Consider the following 13,997-nt stretch of genomic DNA (forward strand, 5'->3'; position numbering starts at 1 on the left):
CATTTTTTTTTTCTTTTGATATTCAAGTGAGACTTTTATAAGCTTTTTGGTTTTAACTTTTACAAGGAAGTGAGGAACACAATCTGATTCTCTTTGCTTTGTTCTCCACTTCTGATGCAGAGAATTCATATTTACGGATACTCAACAAAAGAATCAAGTCATTTTGGTGTATAATCAAACACCAAATAAGCGTACAAAAAAGCGGAAATGAATTATGAGATTTTTGTGTAGATAAGAACTTTATATGTTTGTGTAGTATCATGAAATGTATGTTCCATACAAAAGTATAGCTAGCGAGAGCGAGTGTATAGGTTTTTTTTGTGTGTGCTTTGCTTCCTTAGAGTTCACGGAAACTGAGTAGATCCTCTTAAACATTTTGTTTTCTTCGGCTATAGATTTTCATTGTGCCTTGTATAAAAAGGTGATTTTGTGTTTACTATATATATGAGTCAAAAGAAAGAGGGTATAAAATATATGTTAAGTTGGTTATTTTGTGTCAACTAAATCACTTTGATTTGCTTCATGATCTCTAAACCATAAATTCATATTTGCTCATATGGTACGTATAGCAGAATAAATTGCGTGAAATCTGATTGTGATTACTTACAGAAGAATGTTAGTGCAACTACACACACACAAAAAAAGAAACATACAACAGAGCTTAAGAAATCAACTCAAGGCTAATTCTGTAAAGGGTATTCACACTCTGCACAAAGATAACAGCTGCTGAACCACTTTTTGCTTCATATTTGCTCTCATATCAACAAGCTGGTAGCTAGAAACAGTAGATGTAATAAAAGATCCTTCACCTGCACGTTCATGAAAAGCCTAAATAAGACTTGAGGCTACAGAAATTTTCATATAATCATATCATCATCATCAATAGTCCATGCACATCAAAGATTAACATACCTTCAACTGCAAGAAACCATCCCACAGATCATCAAAACATAAGAGAGCGAGAAAGATCAATGGAAGGCAAGTTCATGGATCTAAGCACATTCGATTTTTATACGACCGTCCCCTGAATCTCCCCTCCTTCAAGTCTTTGTAAGACGATCTCTATGCACCAAACATCTTTAAACACAAGGGGTTTGTAAGTATTGGCTGTATTGGCCAAAATCACCAACTTCCCACCAACATTGGCCATTTTACACTGATGATAACTGAGCCTAGGCAAACCAGATACACCACTCAGAGTCAGAGGTCTCCAAAACAACTCGTTCGGATCATATATACTATTACTTTTAGATCACTGGAGAAACGATAAGGATCAATACTACACAACAAATCCTCAACCACACAAGACGACGACTGGTGCCAACTTCTCTTCAATTCACTTCCGAACCCCCATGACTGCCATGTACCTTGTCTTGGTTCGTAAGCCAAACAACACTCAGGATCCAACATGTAAATCTTCTCTTGCATCACCACATATGACTGAAACCTTCCTCCTTCCATACTAGAATCCTTTACAAAAAGCGAGGTATCTTTACAATTGTCGACACTACTCCAAATCCGAGTATCTACATCGAACACCTCGATCCAATTATCATCTAGCTGCTCGCAACCTCCGATCACGTAAATCTTTCTGTCGATAACTCCAGCGGCTGCGGATCTGCGAGCCCTCTGCATTCCCGGGAGCGAGCTACACTTGTGAGATCTGCAATCGATTACTACTAACACGTTCGATGTTGTTTGAGCTGATTCATCCCATCCACCGATCACATACATCTCGTATCCGATTGTGACCACAGCAGATCTAGGCATCAGAGGAGGAAGTGAACTGACTTCGATCATTCTTGGAGCGTTACGATTGAGAATGAACCAGCTCCGCTTGCGCCTAACACGAGGGAATCGGATCGAAGCGTAAAGAACAGGTTCGGTGAGGCCGAGTTCCAAGCGCCTCTGGTAGAGTCTCGGCGAAGAGATGACGCGACGAAAGGCTCTGGAGAAGAGAGATAGCTTCGGGTAATGACATCTCTCGACGAGTAAGAGGATGCGTTCGGCGATATCTTCTGGGATGTGTCGAGTAACCTGAGAAAGATTCTGTACTTGTTCTTCTTCTTGAGGTTTCTCGTTTTGATTCTCTTCTTCTTCTTGCGGTTTCTTGTGGAGTTCTTCGGGTTTCTTGTTTGGATCGCCGCCGTTAGAACCGTCATCGGAAGTTTCAGAGATCAAAGCCATCGCCGCCGTGTGAAGTCTTCAGCAGCAACGAATTAACTGAAAGGGAGACTAGATTCGATTTTTCAAAGACGCTGTTACGTTGTGTATTTTTGTTTTTCTTTTCTTGCTAAGAATTTTGTTTTTGTATTTATAATGAAACCATATGAGTAAATAAATACTCATAAATAAATAAAAATATTATAAATAAAGTTTCTTTCCAAAAAAAATAATTAAAAGTTTTCAAAGTATATGATTTTTTTTCTTTCCTGTAAGTTTTTTCCTTTGTGTCAACAAACAATTAACCAAGCTAAAAAAAATTGAGTCAAATGTCTCTGTATGTGATTACTTGACTCACAAGTATCTTTGTCTTTCATAATGAAGCTTCCTCCAAAAGAGCAGAGGTAAGCTAATGTTTTTCTTTTTTTCTAACTTTTGAGTTCATGGAAACGGTTTTGAGTTTTTTTCCTCAAAAATGTTAAGACAATATTGAACATAATTTTAGTAAATTGTAATATTTTGTCAGGAGTTAAAGGTATTTCCTGAGAACTTAGCTGATGAGATAAAGATAAGTTATGATTCTGACGAACCTCAACCATCTGATATAACTGATCAAGAATCTGAAGAACCTCATGAAAGAAATGATGGAGAAGAAATGCAACAAGTCGCTGCGGAAGATGAAGCTTCTTCTGATGTAACTCATCATGGGAACTCTGAAGAATCTGCTACTTCTCCAAGACCAGTGTTACCAGACATGTTACATCTAGACCAAACTCATTCTGGTGATCTGGATCATACATCAGTAGGTCAGCTGCAAAATATGGATCCACCTGCAGACCTGCTGAGTCTTATCATAATCAAATAGATGTACCTTGTTTGATACTTGGATTTGTTATCTCGATCGCAGGAGCAATTTGAACCAACTGAGGAAAATACAATAGAAACCGTTTGTTCGGATGCCACGGGAACAATTCAAGAGAAGCAAGAGGTAAGCCATTATCCTAATCCAAAGTTACAATGCTCTGTATATACTTAATCAAAAGTGTGTAACTCTTCTTGTGGTTAACATTGAACATGAAAATATCAGGGATCTGAAGTAACATACAATGATGAGCCTATATATGCAGAAGACCACAGACAGTCCATTGATCCATTGGCTGTAGAACTTAAGAACAATCAAACTGATGGTATCAATTGATGAAATGGGTAAGCTACGACTAAGCTTGAGATAATTGCACCTTTGATGAAATCAAATTGTTTAATTTCTTTTGATATTCAAGTGAGAATCTTATAAGCTTTTTGGTTCTAAACTTCTAACTTTTACAAGGAACACAATCTGATTCTCTTTACTTTGTTCTCCAGTTCCGATGCAGAGAATTCATCGCATTTAAGTATAAGGAAAGATCAACAAAGAACCAAGTCATTTTGGTGTATAATCAAACACCAAATATAGCTGCAGCTACCACATTTTATACAGTGCTAATATGCATACAAAAAAGGGCGAATGCATGATAAGATTTTTGTGTAGATAGGAACTTTATGTTTGTGGTGTATGATGAAATGTATGTTTCATACAAAAGTATAGCGAGAGAGTATATAGGTTTTTTTGTGAGTGTTTTGCTTCCTTAGAGCTCACGGCAACTGAGAGATTCACTTTGACGTACATTTTTGTTTTCTTGGACTATATTTTCATGTGTCTTAAATAAATTTACTCTTTACAGTTTTACTATAAGGTGAAGAAAGAAGTAAAACAGAACAGAAAGAGGGTAAATATATGGTACGTAGCAGAATAGGATTCGTGAAATCTGATAGTGATTGCTTATTACAGAAGAATGTAAATGCAAACTACCTAAAAAAAGAGAGTTAAAACAGTACGTAATGACTGCTAAGATTGCTAAGTACGTAAAGATGCATATCAACAAGTTTTGTAAGAATCAAACAGGCTAAAACACGAATGCCCTATTGTGCACAAAGGTAAAGAAAGACGAGTTACTTTCAGAGATATAACAAACAGCTTCTGAACCACTTTTGCTTCATATTTGTTCTTATCAACAAGCTGCTAAAAACCGTAGATGTCATATTAAAAGATCCTTCACCTGCAAGTAAATGAAAAGCCTAAATAAGACTTGAGGCTACTGAAAATGCCATAGTATCATCAAAGATTAACATACCTTACAACTGCAAGAAACCATCCCATGTCACGAACCATCAGAACGTAACAGAGCGACACAGATCAATGAAAGGTGAGTTGACGGATTTAAGCACACGCGATCTTGATACGACCGTCCCCCCTATCTCACCTCCTTCAAGTCTTTTTAAGACGATCTCTATGCACCAAACATCTTTAAGACCTTGTAGGCTGTTAGTAGGGCCTAAAAGCATCAACTTCCCACCAAAATTCGCCAGTTTACACTCATTTAAATTGAGGTTGGGCAAAAAGAATTCACCCACCACACATCTCCAAACCATATCATTGGGATCACATACCAGTATCGGATGTTGAAAAGCACAATGGGGATACACGCTATATAGCAAATCCTCAACCACACAAAACCCCTTGTCGCAGTGATACCACAACCAATCATTATCAAATCCCAATAGCTTCTGCATTGTACCTCGTCTTTGTTCATAAGCGAAACAACTCACAGCGCTCTTAATGTATATCCTCTCTTGCATCACCACATATGCCAAGAAATTTCCACTCCAAGTACAGAGCGGGGTGGACCAAGCACTGGCACATTACTCCAAGTTTTAGTCTCTACATCGAACACCTCGATCCAATTATCATCTCTCTGCTCGCAACCTCCGATCACGTAAATCTTTCCGTCGATTACTCCGGCAGCTGCACAGTAGCGAGTCCTCTGCATTCTCGGGAGCGAGCGACATGTGTGGAATCTGCAATCGATGCGACACACCTCCGATGTGGATCGATATCTTCCGTTGTCTCCACCGATCACATACATGTGGTATCCGATTGTGACCACAGCAGATCCAAGATTCATAGGAGGAAGTGATCTGACTTCGGTCAATCGTAAAGAGATGTTTCTTGGAACGTTACGGTTGAGAATGAACCAGCTCGGTATGATATAAGGAGGGAATCGGATCGAAGCGTAAAGAACCGGTTCGGTGAGGCCGAGTTGCGAGCGCCTTTGGTAGAGTCTCGACGAAGAGATGACGTCATGAAAGGAACTTGAGAAGAGAGATACCTTAGGGTAATTACATCTCTCGACGAGTAAGAGGATGCTTTCGGCGATATCTTCTGGGATGTATCGAGTAACCGGTACAAGATTCTCTACTTGTTCTTCCTCTTGAGGTTTCTCGTTTTGATTCTCTTCTTCTTGTGGGTTCTTGTGGAGTTCTTCTGGTTTCTTGTTTGAATCGCCGCCGTTAGAACTGTCTTCGAAAGTTTCAGAGATTGAAGCCATCTTCGTGTGACCTCAGTAGCAAAGAATTAACTGAAACGGAGACTAAATTCAATTTCTGAAAGAAGCTGTTACTTTCTGTATTTTGTTTTTTGTTCTTGCTTCTCTTATAATGAAACCATAGTTATTAAGTAAATGCTCTCTTATAAAAAGAAAAATATTATAAAATAATTTTCTTTTTTAAAAAGTAATTAAAAATTCTCAGTTTAAGTATATCATTTTTTCCCCTGTAAAAACAATTCACCATCGGTTACTTGACTAACAAGTATCTCAGTTTTTCTAGCTAAAACCCTAATTTGTCTTTCATACGTTGAATTCAGGTGATTTCTTCGCCGTCTTGACTGGGGTACTGATGAAAGGATACTGAGGGATCTATTTTCTCAATGCCTTTCTCTGGTTTACCAGTTCGATTACGTAGAGATTGGAATCCAATAATTACGAACCAGATATGTCACAAATCAATGATGAAGAAGAAATAAAGTACTAATCTCTTAATTTGCACAGCCAGAAGAAATGATAGCAACGAAGGGGCCAAAGAAGATTTGGGTTATTGAGAATATAATTAAAGGGAACTGATATTTATAAGCTCTGTGAGAGAGAGATCATAGCGAAACCGGAAGTAGTATAAACTACTCTGGTTTCATATTGCTCATATAGTCGAAGCAGAGTTAGGTTTCACTAGTGTATAAACTACTCTGGTTTCTTACAGAAAAGTAGTCATATATCTAAAATCAAACCGGAAGTAGTTTGTGAAGAAAGAGAACCAAAAATAAAGATGCATTTCAACATGTCTTGTTGATTTTTTTCATTAAAAAGCTAAAACTGCAGTGGCTGACTCAGAGATTGTGCACAAAGATTAAGGACGAGTTACTCTCTAATGCCTCAGATAACAGTTTCTTGAATCACTTTGCTTCATATATCAACAAGCTGCTCAAACAGTAGATGTACGTAATATAAGATCGATCCTTCACCTGCAAGTTCATCAAAGCTTAACCTATATCACAGTTCAAACTCATCATAGAAAACATACCTGCAAAGTACTGGAATCATCAAACCGTAACAGTTCGACAAAACTCAATAGAAGGCAAAGTCCACACGCCTCCTAAAAACACAGGCGAGACTGATTCCACCTTCCCCCAAATCTGATCTCCATTACGTGTTTCCAACGCAATCTCGACACAACGAATTTCAAGTATAGACCAATAATTGTTCCCCAAAATCACCAACTTGCCACCAACATTCGCCATCTTAGACCAATCATCACGGAGCATAGGCAATTGATAAGTGTATACACCCATCACAGGTCTCCAAACCAATTCATTCGGATGATATACCAGTATTGGATGTCCAAGAGAACACGTAGGATCATAGGCATACAACAAATCTCTAATCACACAAGACAACGGGTGCCAAAACCTCTTCAATTGACTTTCAAGTCCCCATGACTGCCATAGACCGTGTCTTGGTTCGTAAGCCAAACAACACTGACGATCCAAAATGAAGATTCTCCCCTGCATCACAACAGACGTACCAAACATTCCATCCGCACTAGCTTCGTTAGGGCATAGACTAGGAACAGTTTCCCAAACCTCAATCGTCACATCGAACACTTCGATCCAATCATCATCTTGCTTCGTGCGACCACCGATTACATAAATCTTTCCGTCGATCACTCCAGCGGCTGCATTGTAACGAGCCCTTTGCATATTTGGGAGAGGCCCCCACGTATGTAATCTGCAGTCGATGACCATCGCATTCGTCCGGCTTGATTAACGCAGAGGTAACCACTCATAACGTAACCACCCATAACGTAAATCTTGTGTCCGATTGTGACGGCAGCAGATCCAGGAAACATGGGAGGAAGTGAAGGGACTCTGCTCAATCGTAAAGGTACGTTGTTTCTCCGATGAAGAAGAAAGACCCATCTTGGGTAAGTAGTCATCATTGAGAATCCCATCAAGGCATAAAGAACCGGTTCGGTGACGCCGTGGTCCAAGCGCGTTTGGAAGAGCTGCTGCGAAGTGATTAGTTGAAGAAAGGCTCTGCAGACGCAAGATAGAACCGGGTAATAATAACAACTCGACACGCGTGCGACAATGATCGCCATGACATCTTCAGGAAGTTCTTGAAGAGGAAGATTCTCTTCTACTTCTTGAAGATTCTCGTTTTGATTCTCTTCTACTCCATCTTGAGGATCCTCGTCTTGAAGATTCTTGTTTGGATCATCACCACCATTAGAGCCGCCGGAAAGTTCAGAGATTACAACCATCGCCGTGTGTGTTACGTTAACAGCAAACGAATTAACTGAAAGTGAGACTAATTCAATTTTTTTCTTTGTAAAATAATGTTGTACTGTTGTGTATAGTATTTATATTAAGGAAACCTAATTGTCATTTCACTTGGCATCACACTCACTCATTCAGAAACTTTGTTTTTTAAAAAGTTATAACATTTTTCAAATGATAATTTGTATTAAATGTTTTTTCATTTCCTTAAGTCTCGTTATACAGAGCATTACCAAAACAAAAGGTCTCATTATATCATAATTTACTAAAAATGTGTTTATTTTGCTTAATTTCTATTTTCACGTTTTTTGATATAAAACAAACCCTAATTTGTCTTTCAAATGCTGAATTCAAGTGCTTTGTTCGTCGTCTTGACTGGGGTACTGATGAAAAGGATATTGAGATAGCATTTTTTTTTCTTGAGTTGGCGACATTATCGATTAAGGTCTCCACATTCCCGTAATCTCAATGATTTTCTCTCTTATTCGACTATGGAGAGATTGAAACCAAATAGTTGCGAACCAGAGATGTCACAGGTAGTGCAGAAGATCAATGATGAAGATGAATGTGTGGAGATTTGCATTCAGACTTTCAGTTACGTCGTTTAAGTAAACCAGTTTAATTGTTTTACTCCCAGACCCATCTTCACATCTCTGAATTAAACCAAGATTTCAAATTGCTTATATACTTGATAACTTGAAGGCTTGAAGCACATTATATTTACGTTGGTCTTTAAATGGTAAGAAGAGAATCAAATTTCATAAGATTTCAGTAGATGAAAATGTTACTTACAAACAATCATGACTTAATTTGTAGTATTAAGTTTCTCACTTTGAAATTGTAGTTACCAATAAAGTCAAACCCACCGGTACGGTTAAATCATCTTCTTCTGCTTATCCCTTATAAACCAACTAGTGTATACCCGGTGCTATGCACCGAAAAAATTCTTAGAATCGGGATTTGATAGTATTATACCAAATTTTTTGTTTTATTATAGTAACATTCAGTTGATGGTATAAATACATGTACACAACTGAAAATGAGGTCAATAAAATAAATGAAAATGAACATGATAAAATAATTCATGAATTAATACATTTAATAGTGATCTATATTTAGATGTAAGCAGGTCCGGCCCTTGACACATTATCATGACACATTAGTATTGGGCCTCCAAATTTTTGACATTTTTAGTAAAAAAAATAAGCCTCAAAAATATATTTTTATTGCAAAAATAGGCCTCATTTTTATGAAAGTTATAGATTTGGCCTAAATTTTAAATTTATCTATTTTTTATTGCAAAAATAGGCCTCATTTTCCAAAATTTTAAGATTTGGTTTCAATTTTAAATTTTTATCTATATTCCATAAGAAAAAAAAGTTTTGTATTGGGCCACAAATTTCACTGGGCCGGTCCTGGATGTAAGAAACATGTCTGTTTGCTATCGAATCTAAGTTTATTTTTTACGTCGACCATGTACTCTATCTTCTTCTTCTTTTTGGTTAAAATGTCTATCTCTTTCTTACTACAATGGTTTTTTTTTTTGTTTTTTTTAAAAAAAAATATTCCGAATACCCTTTGGTATTCTGATTCTTGTTTTCTTTTTGGATAAAAAAAAAATTTTCATTGTAGTTTGTTTAATCTAAGAAAAATACTTAGGTTCACTCCTAGGGTGAACCTTCTTGTTCACTTCTTTCTTATCAACCAATCAGAATCTTATATACATTATCTTGTTTTAAAAAATAAATCAAAACTAAATTAAAAAGCAATACATATTAAGGAAACAAATTCTGTATAATATTTTTTAAGGAAAGTAGAATATTAGTTTGGTTTAGATTTTACAATTAGAATGAAATGATGTATCGGTTTGGGTTTACAAATAAGGTGATTAGGGTTTAGATTTTACAATTAAAACAAAATTATATGTCGGTTTGGATTTACAAAATGAGATGGTTAGGGTTTAAATTTTACAATTAAAATAAAATTATATGTCGGTTTGGGTTTACAAATGAGATGGTTAGGGTTTAGATTTTACAATTAGAACGAAATTATATGTCGGTTTGGGTTTACAAATAAGATGTTTAGGGTTTAGAATTTTACAATCAGAATGAAATTATATGTTCGGTTTGGGTTTACAAAAGAGATGGTTAGGGTTTAGATTTTACAATTAGAATGAAATTATATATCGGTTTGGGTTTATAAATAAGCGGTTTAAGTTTTTAATTTTATAATAATGTATACAGATTTTGTTTCCTTATTTTATAAGGAGATGAATAAATAGGTTCTTAAATATACTATGACATGTCAGATTCTTATTGACTAAAATAAGGAAAAGTGAACAAAAGGGTTCACTTTAGGAGTGAACCCAAGAATTGGTCCTTAATCTAAACTCTTTTTGTTGGCATGCATAGTGTTCAAAAAAATAAAAATAAAAAATATAAACTCAATGATCTTTTATGTATAGATGATCTAAGATTTTTTGTTTTTGTTTTCATGAGTATATAACTTCTTAATTATACACTGAATAACCAAAAATTGATAAAATCTAATAATTTTCTAAACCAAGACATGAAGAACCTTAATTATTATCAGTTGTAGTGTCTCGACTTCTCCAAACCTTTATTTAATTTTTCTTGTGTTTCATCGTTCATCTTTATCTACCGGTTTCTCTATTCTCTACACCCTCTTAACAATTGTTGCATCGATGCAGAAGTGGATCTCTAATTCTAAGAGAGAGAATGAGATGAGATGCTGAAATACAAAAGACATGAAATTCATTAGAAAAAAAAAAATATAGATATGCACATATAGAAGAGGAGCAATATATACATTTCATAGGTAATGATTTAACCTTTTTTAAATGCAAATCGTTGAAACTACGATGAGATAATAACCAACAGTATCCTCATATATGTTGATATCAATATCCAACTCATGTAGGACTTGTACATCTTTATCTTCAAAGTGTCAAATGTTGTTGATGCCTTGATATACGAATCCGCATATCCAACATGAGATTTTCTCAGGGATAAAAAACTCACAAATGAATAGAAGAAAAATTTCAACTTTTAACTCACGGGTTCATAAGAATTTGAAGGAGAAAAAAAAATCTATATATAATAGTAAACCCATTTTTTTGTGTCAATTTTTAATCTAACGGATGAGATTAGTTCCAACTTTAATCCAACGGTTTAAAATTATTAATCGTGTCTTTTTGTCACACCCTCATTTTTCAAAAATCACACCTCTTAGTCTTTGCATCTCTTTGTTGTACCTCTTGGTTTCAAAAATCACATCCATTAATTTTTACACCTTTTAAATCACACCTCTTAGTCTTTGCATCTCTTTGTTGTACCTTCTGGTTTCAAAATCACATCCATTAATTTTTACACCTTTTAAATCACACCTCCTTAGTCTTTGCATATCTTTGTTGTACCTTCTGGTTTCAAAAATCACATCCATTAATTTTTACACCTTTTAATTTCACACCTCTATGTGTTACACCTCTTTGTTGTACCTCTATGTCTTACACCTCTTTGTTTATTATATATAAACTTTTCTTGACTACATAAACAAGTTTTGAAAAATTATTTTCTGAGTACTAAAGAATTGTATTATTGAAGTGTTTTTTAACTTTCAAGCATCAATCTCTAATTCAAGGTAATTTAATATTTTTGCTGTGAATGACCTGTAGTGTTTCTCGGTTAGATTATTATTACTGTTAGTCGACACTATTAAGTTCATACATTAATCTTAGTTTTGTTAACTTTTAGTCTGTTCAAAATTTTTAGCCTTTCCGGTTTTCATGTTTTTGCATGGCTAATGTTATTAAGTACGTGTGCCATATTTTTTGCATGGCTAATGTTTTTGATTCTCAATGTGCAGATTTTATTTTTTGACTTTCTGGAAAAACCAAAACCAAGATACGAGAGGCATGATGATATACAATGATGCTAGAACTACGGATAAGCCAAATTTTTTTAACAAACATGGTATAATTATAATTTTATATATGTTCTTATTTTAACCTGTTTATTTTTCTAACAAACATGGTATAAATGTTAATTTTTTTTTTTTTGTAGGATGTCCATTAGATGTTCATGATCTAGGTTAGTTTACATTTTTGTAAATAAAGTTTTTAAATATTTTAGTTGAATTATAATTTTTTATACTTTCTGGGTATCAAACATTTTGATAATATATATAAATATTACAAATTAGCATGGAAATAGAGAGTGCCGAAGAAAAAGCCAGACATACTTGTGACAACATAAAATCAAATTCTAGAAAGCGTAAGCACGACCAAATGACAAGTCAAGTTAGAAAGAAAAGATCTACTAAAGGTAACTTATTTAGTCTTTGATGACTTTCTAATATGGATATACAACTTTTTAAAAACATAATGTATAACAATCACTTTTATCTATATATAATAGCAAACCCACTTTTTGTGTCAACTTTTAATCCAACGGATGAGATTAGTTCCAGCTTTAATCCAACGGTTTAAAATTATTAATCGTGTCTTTTTGTCGCATCCCCATCTTTCAAAAATCACACATCTTAGTCTTTGCATCTCTTTGTTGTACCTCTTGGTTTCAAAAATCATATCCATTAATTTTTACACCTTTTCAATCACACCTCCTTAGTCTTTGCATCTCTTTGTTGTACCTCTTGGTTTCAAAAATCATATCCATTAATTTTTACACCTTTTCAATCACACCTCCTTAGTCTTTGCATCTCTTTGTTGTACCTTCTGGTTTCAAAAATCACATCCATTAATTTTTATACCTTTTAATTTCACACTTCTATGTGTTACACCTCTTTGTTGTACCTCCATATTTCACATCTATTAATTTTTACACGTTTACATTTTACACCTCTATGTCTTACACCTCTTTGTTTATTATATATAAACTTTTCTTGACTACATAAACAAGTTTCGAAAAATTGTTTTCTGAGTACTAAAGAATTGTATTATTGAAGTGTTTTTTAATTTTCAAGCATCAATCTCTAATTCAAGGTAATTTAATATTTTTGCTGCGAATGACCTGTAGTGTTTCTCGGTTAGATTATTATTACTGTTAGTCGACACTATTAAGTTCATACATTAATCTTAGTTTTGTTAACTTTTAGTCTCTTCAAAATTTTTAGCCTTTCCGGTTTTCATGTTTTTGAATGGCTAATGTTATTAAGTACGTGTGCCATATTTTTTGCATGGCTAATGTTTTTGATTCTCAATGTGCAGATTTTATTTTTTGACTTTCTGGAAAAACCAAAACCAAGATACGAGAGGCATGATGATATGCAGTGATGCTAGAGCTACGGATAAGCCAAATTTTTTTAACAAACATGGTATAATTATAATTTTATATATGTTCTTATTTTAACCTATTTATTTTTTCTAACAAACATGGTATAAATGTTATTATTTTTTTTTTTTTTGTAGGATGTCCATTAGATGTTCATGATCTAGGTTAGTTTACATTTTTTGTAAATAAAGTTTTTAAATATTTTAGTTGAATTATAATTTCTTATATTTTATGGGTATCAAACATTTTGATAATATATATAAATATTACTAATGAGCATGGAAATAGAGAGGCCGAAGAAAAAGCCAGACATACTTGTGACAACACAAAATCAAATTCTAGAAAGCGTAAGCACGACCAAATGACAAGTCAAGTTAGAAAGAAAACATCTACTAAAGGTAACTTATTTAGTCTTTGATGACTTTCTAATATGGATATACAACCTTTTAAAAACATAATGTATAACAATCACTTTTAGAGTGATCTGGAATCTGCCAAAAAAAAAAATGCAAGAAATTTATAAAATTAGTGTTTAACCTAAAGAAGAGAACATCAAAAGGTGAGATATTATTATCACTTGTTTCACCACATCGACTTCGTTTTCGCTGTCGTTTATTGAAAAACATGATGGTACCGATTCATAGACATAAGTGGGAAATCAAATAGAGGGGGATGCAGCCTGGAAGGAGAGCAGCCAACACGGTGGAATGAGATAGATTGGGAGAGACCAACATAAAATCCTCTGTTCTATATTTTATTAATTTTCTGAACTTTTGTAGTTTAATTGAATTGCTTTGATTGAATAGCTGATGAGTGTA

The 13,997-nt window shown here is 34.6% G+C and overlaps 2 protein-coding genes and 1 pseudogene across 2 annotated transcripts in view; 1 reads left to right on the forward strand and 2 right to left on the reverse strand.

Moving 5' to 3' along the window:
- The window catches only part of LOC104704381, a 12,818-nt gene extending 9,457 nt beyond the window's left edge, over window positions 1-3,361 (forward strand). The window contains exon 6 of the mRNA XM_019227014.1: window positions 3,251-3,361. Within this exon, the coding sequence (XP_019082559.1) occupies window positions 3,251-3,361 (111 nt within the window). The remainder of the gene's footprint in view (window positions 1-3,250) is intronic.
- On the reverse strand, window positions 4,839-5,588 carry LOC104704382 (putative F-box/kelch-repeat protein At2g29780). Its single transcript, XM_010420483.1, has one exon. The coding sequence runs from the start codon at window positions 5,586-5,588 to the stop codon at window positions 4,839-4,841; it is 750 nt and encodes a 249-aa protein (XP_010418785.1).
- On the reverse strand, window positions 7,006-7,854 carry LOC104704383 (annotated as a pseudogene).

This window comes from Camelina sativa, chromosome 7, assembly GCF_000633955.1.
Source record: "Camelina sativa cultivar DH55 chromosome 7, Cs, whole genome shotgun sequence".
Taxonomy (NCBI): domain Eukaryota; kingdom Viridiplantae; phylum Streptophyta; class Magnoliopsida; order Brassicales; family Brassicaceae; genus Camelina; species Camelina sativa.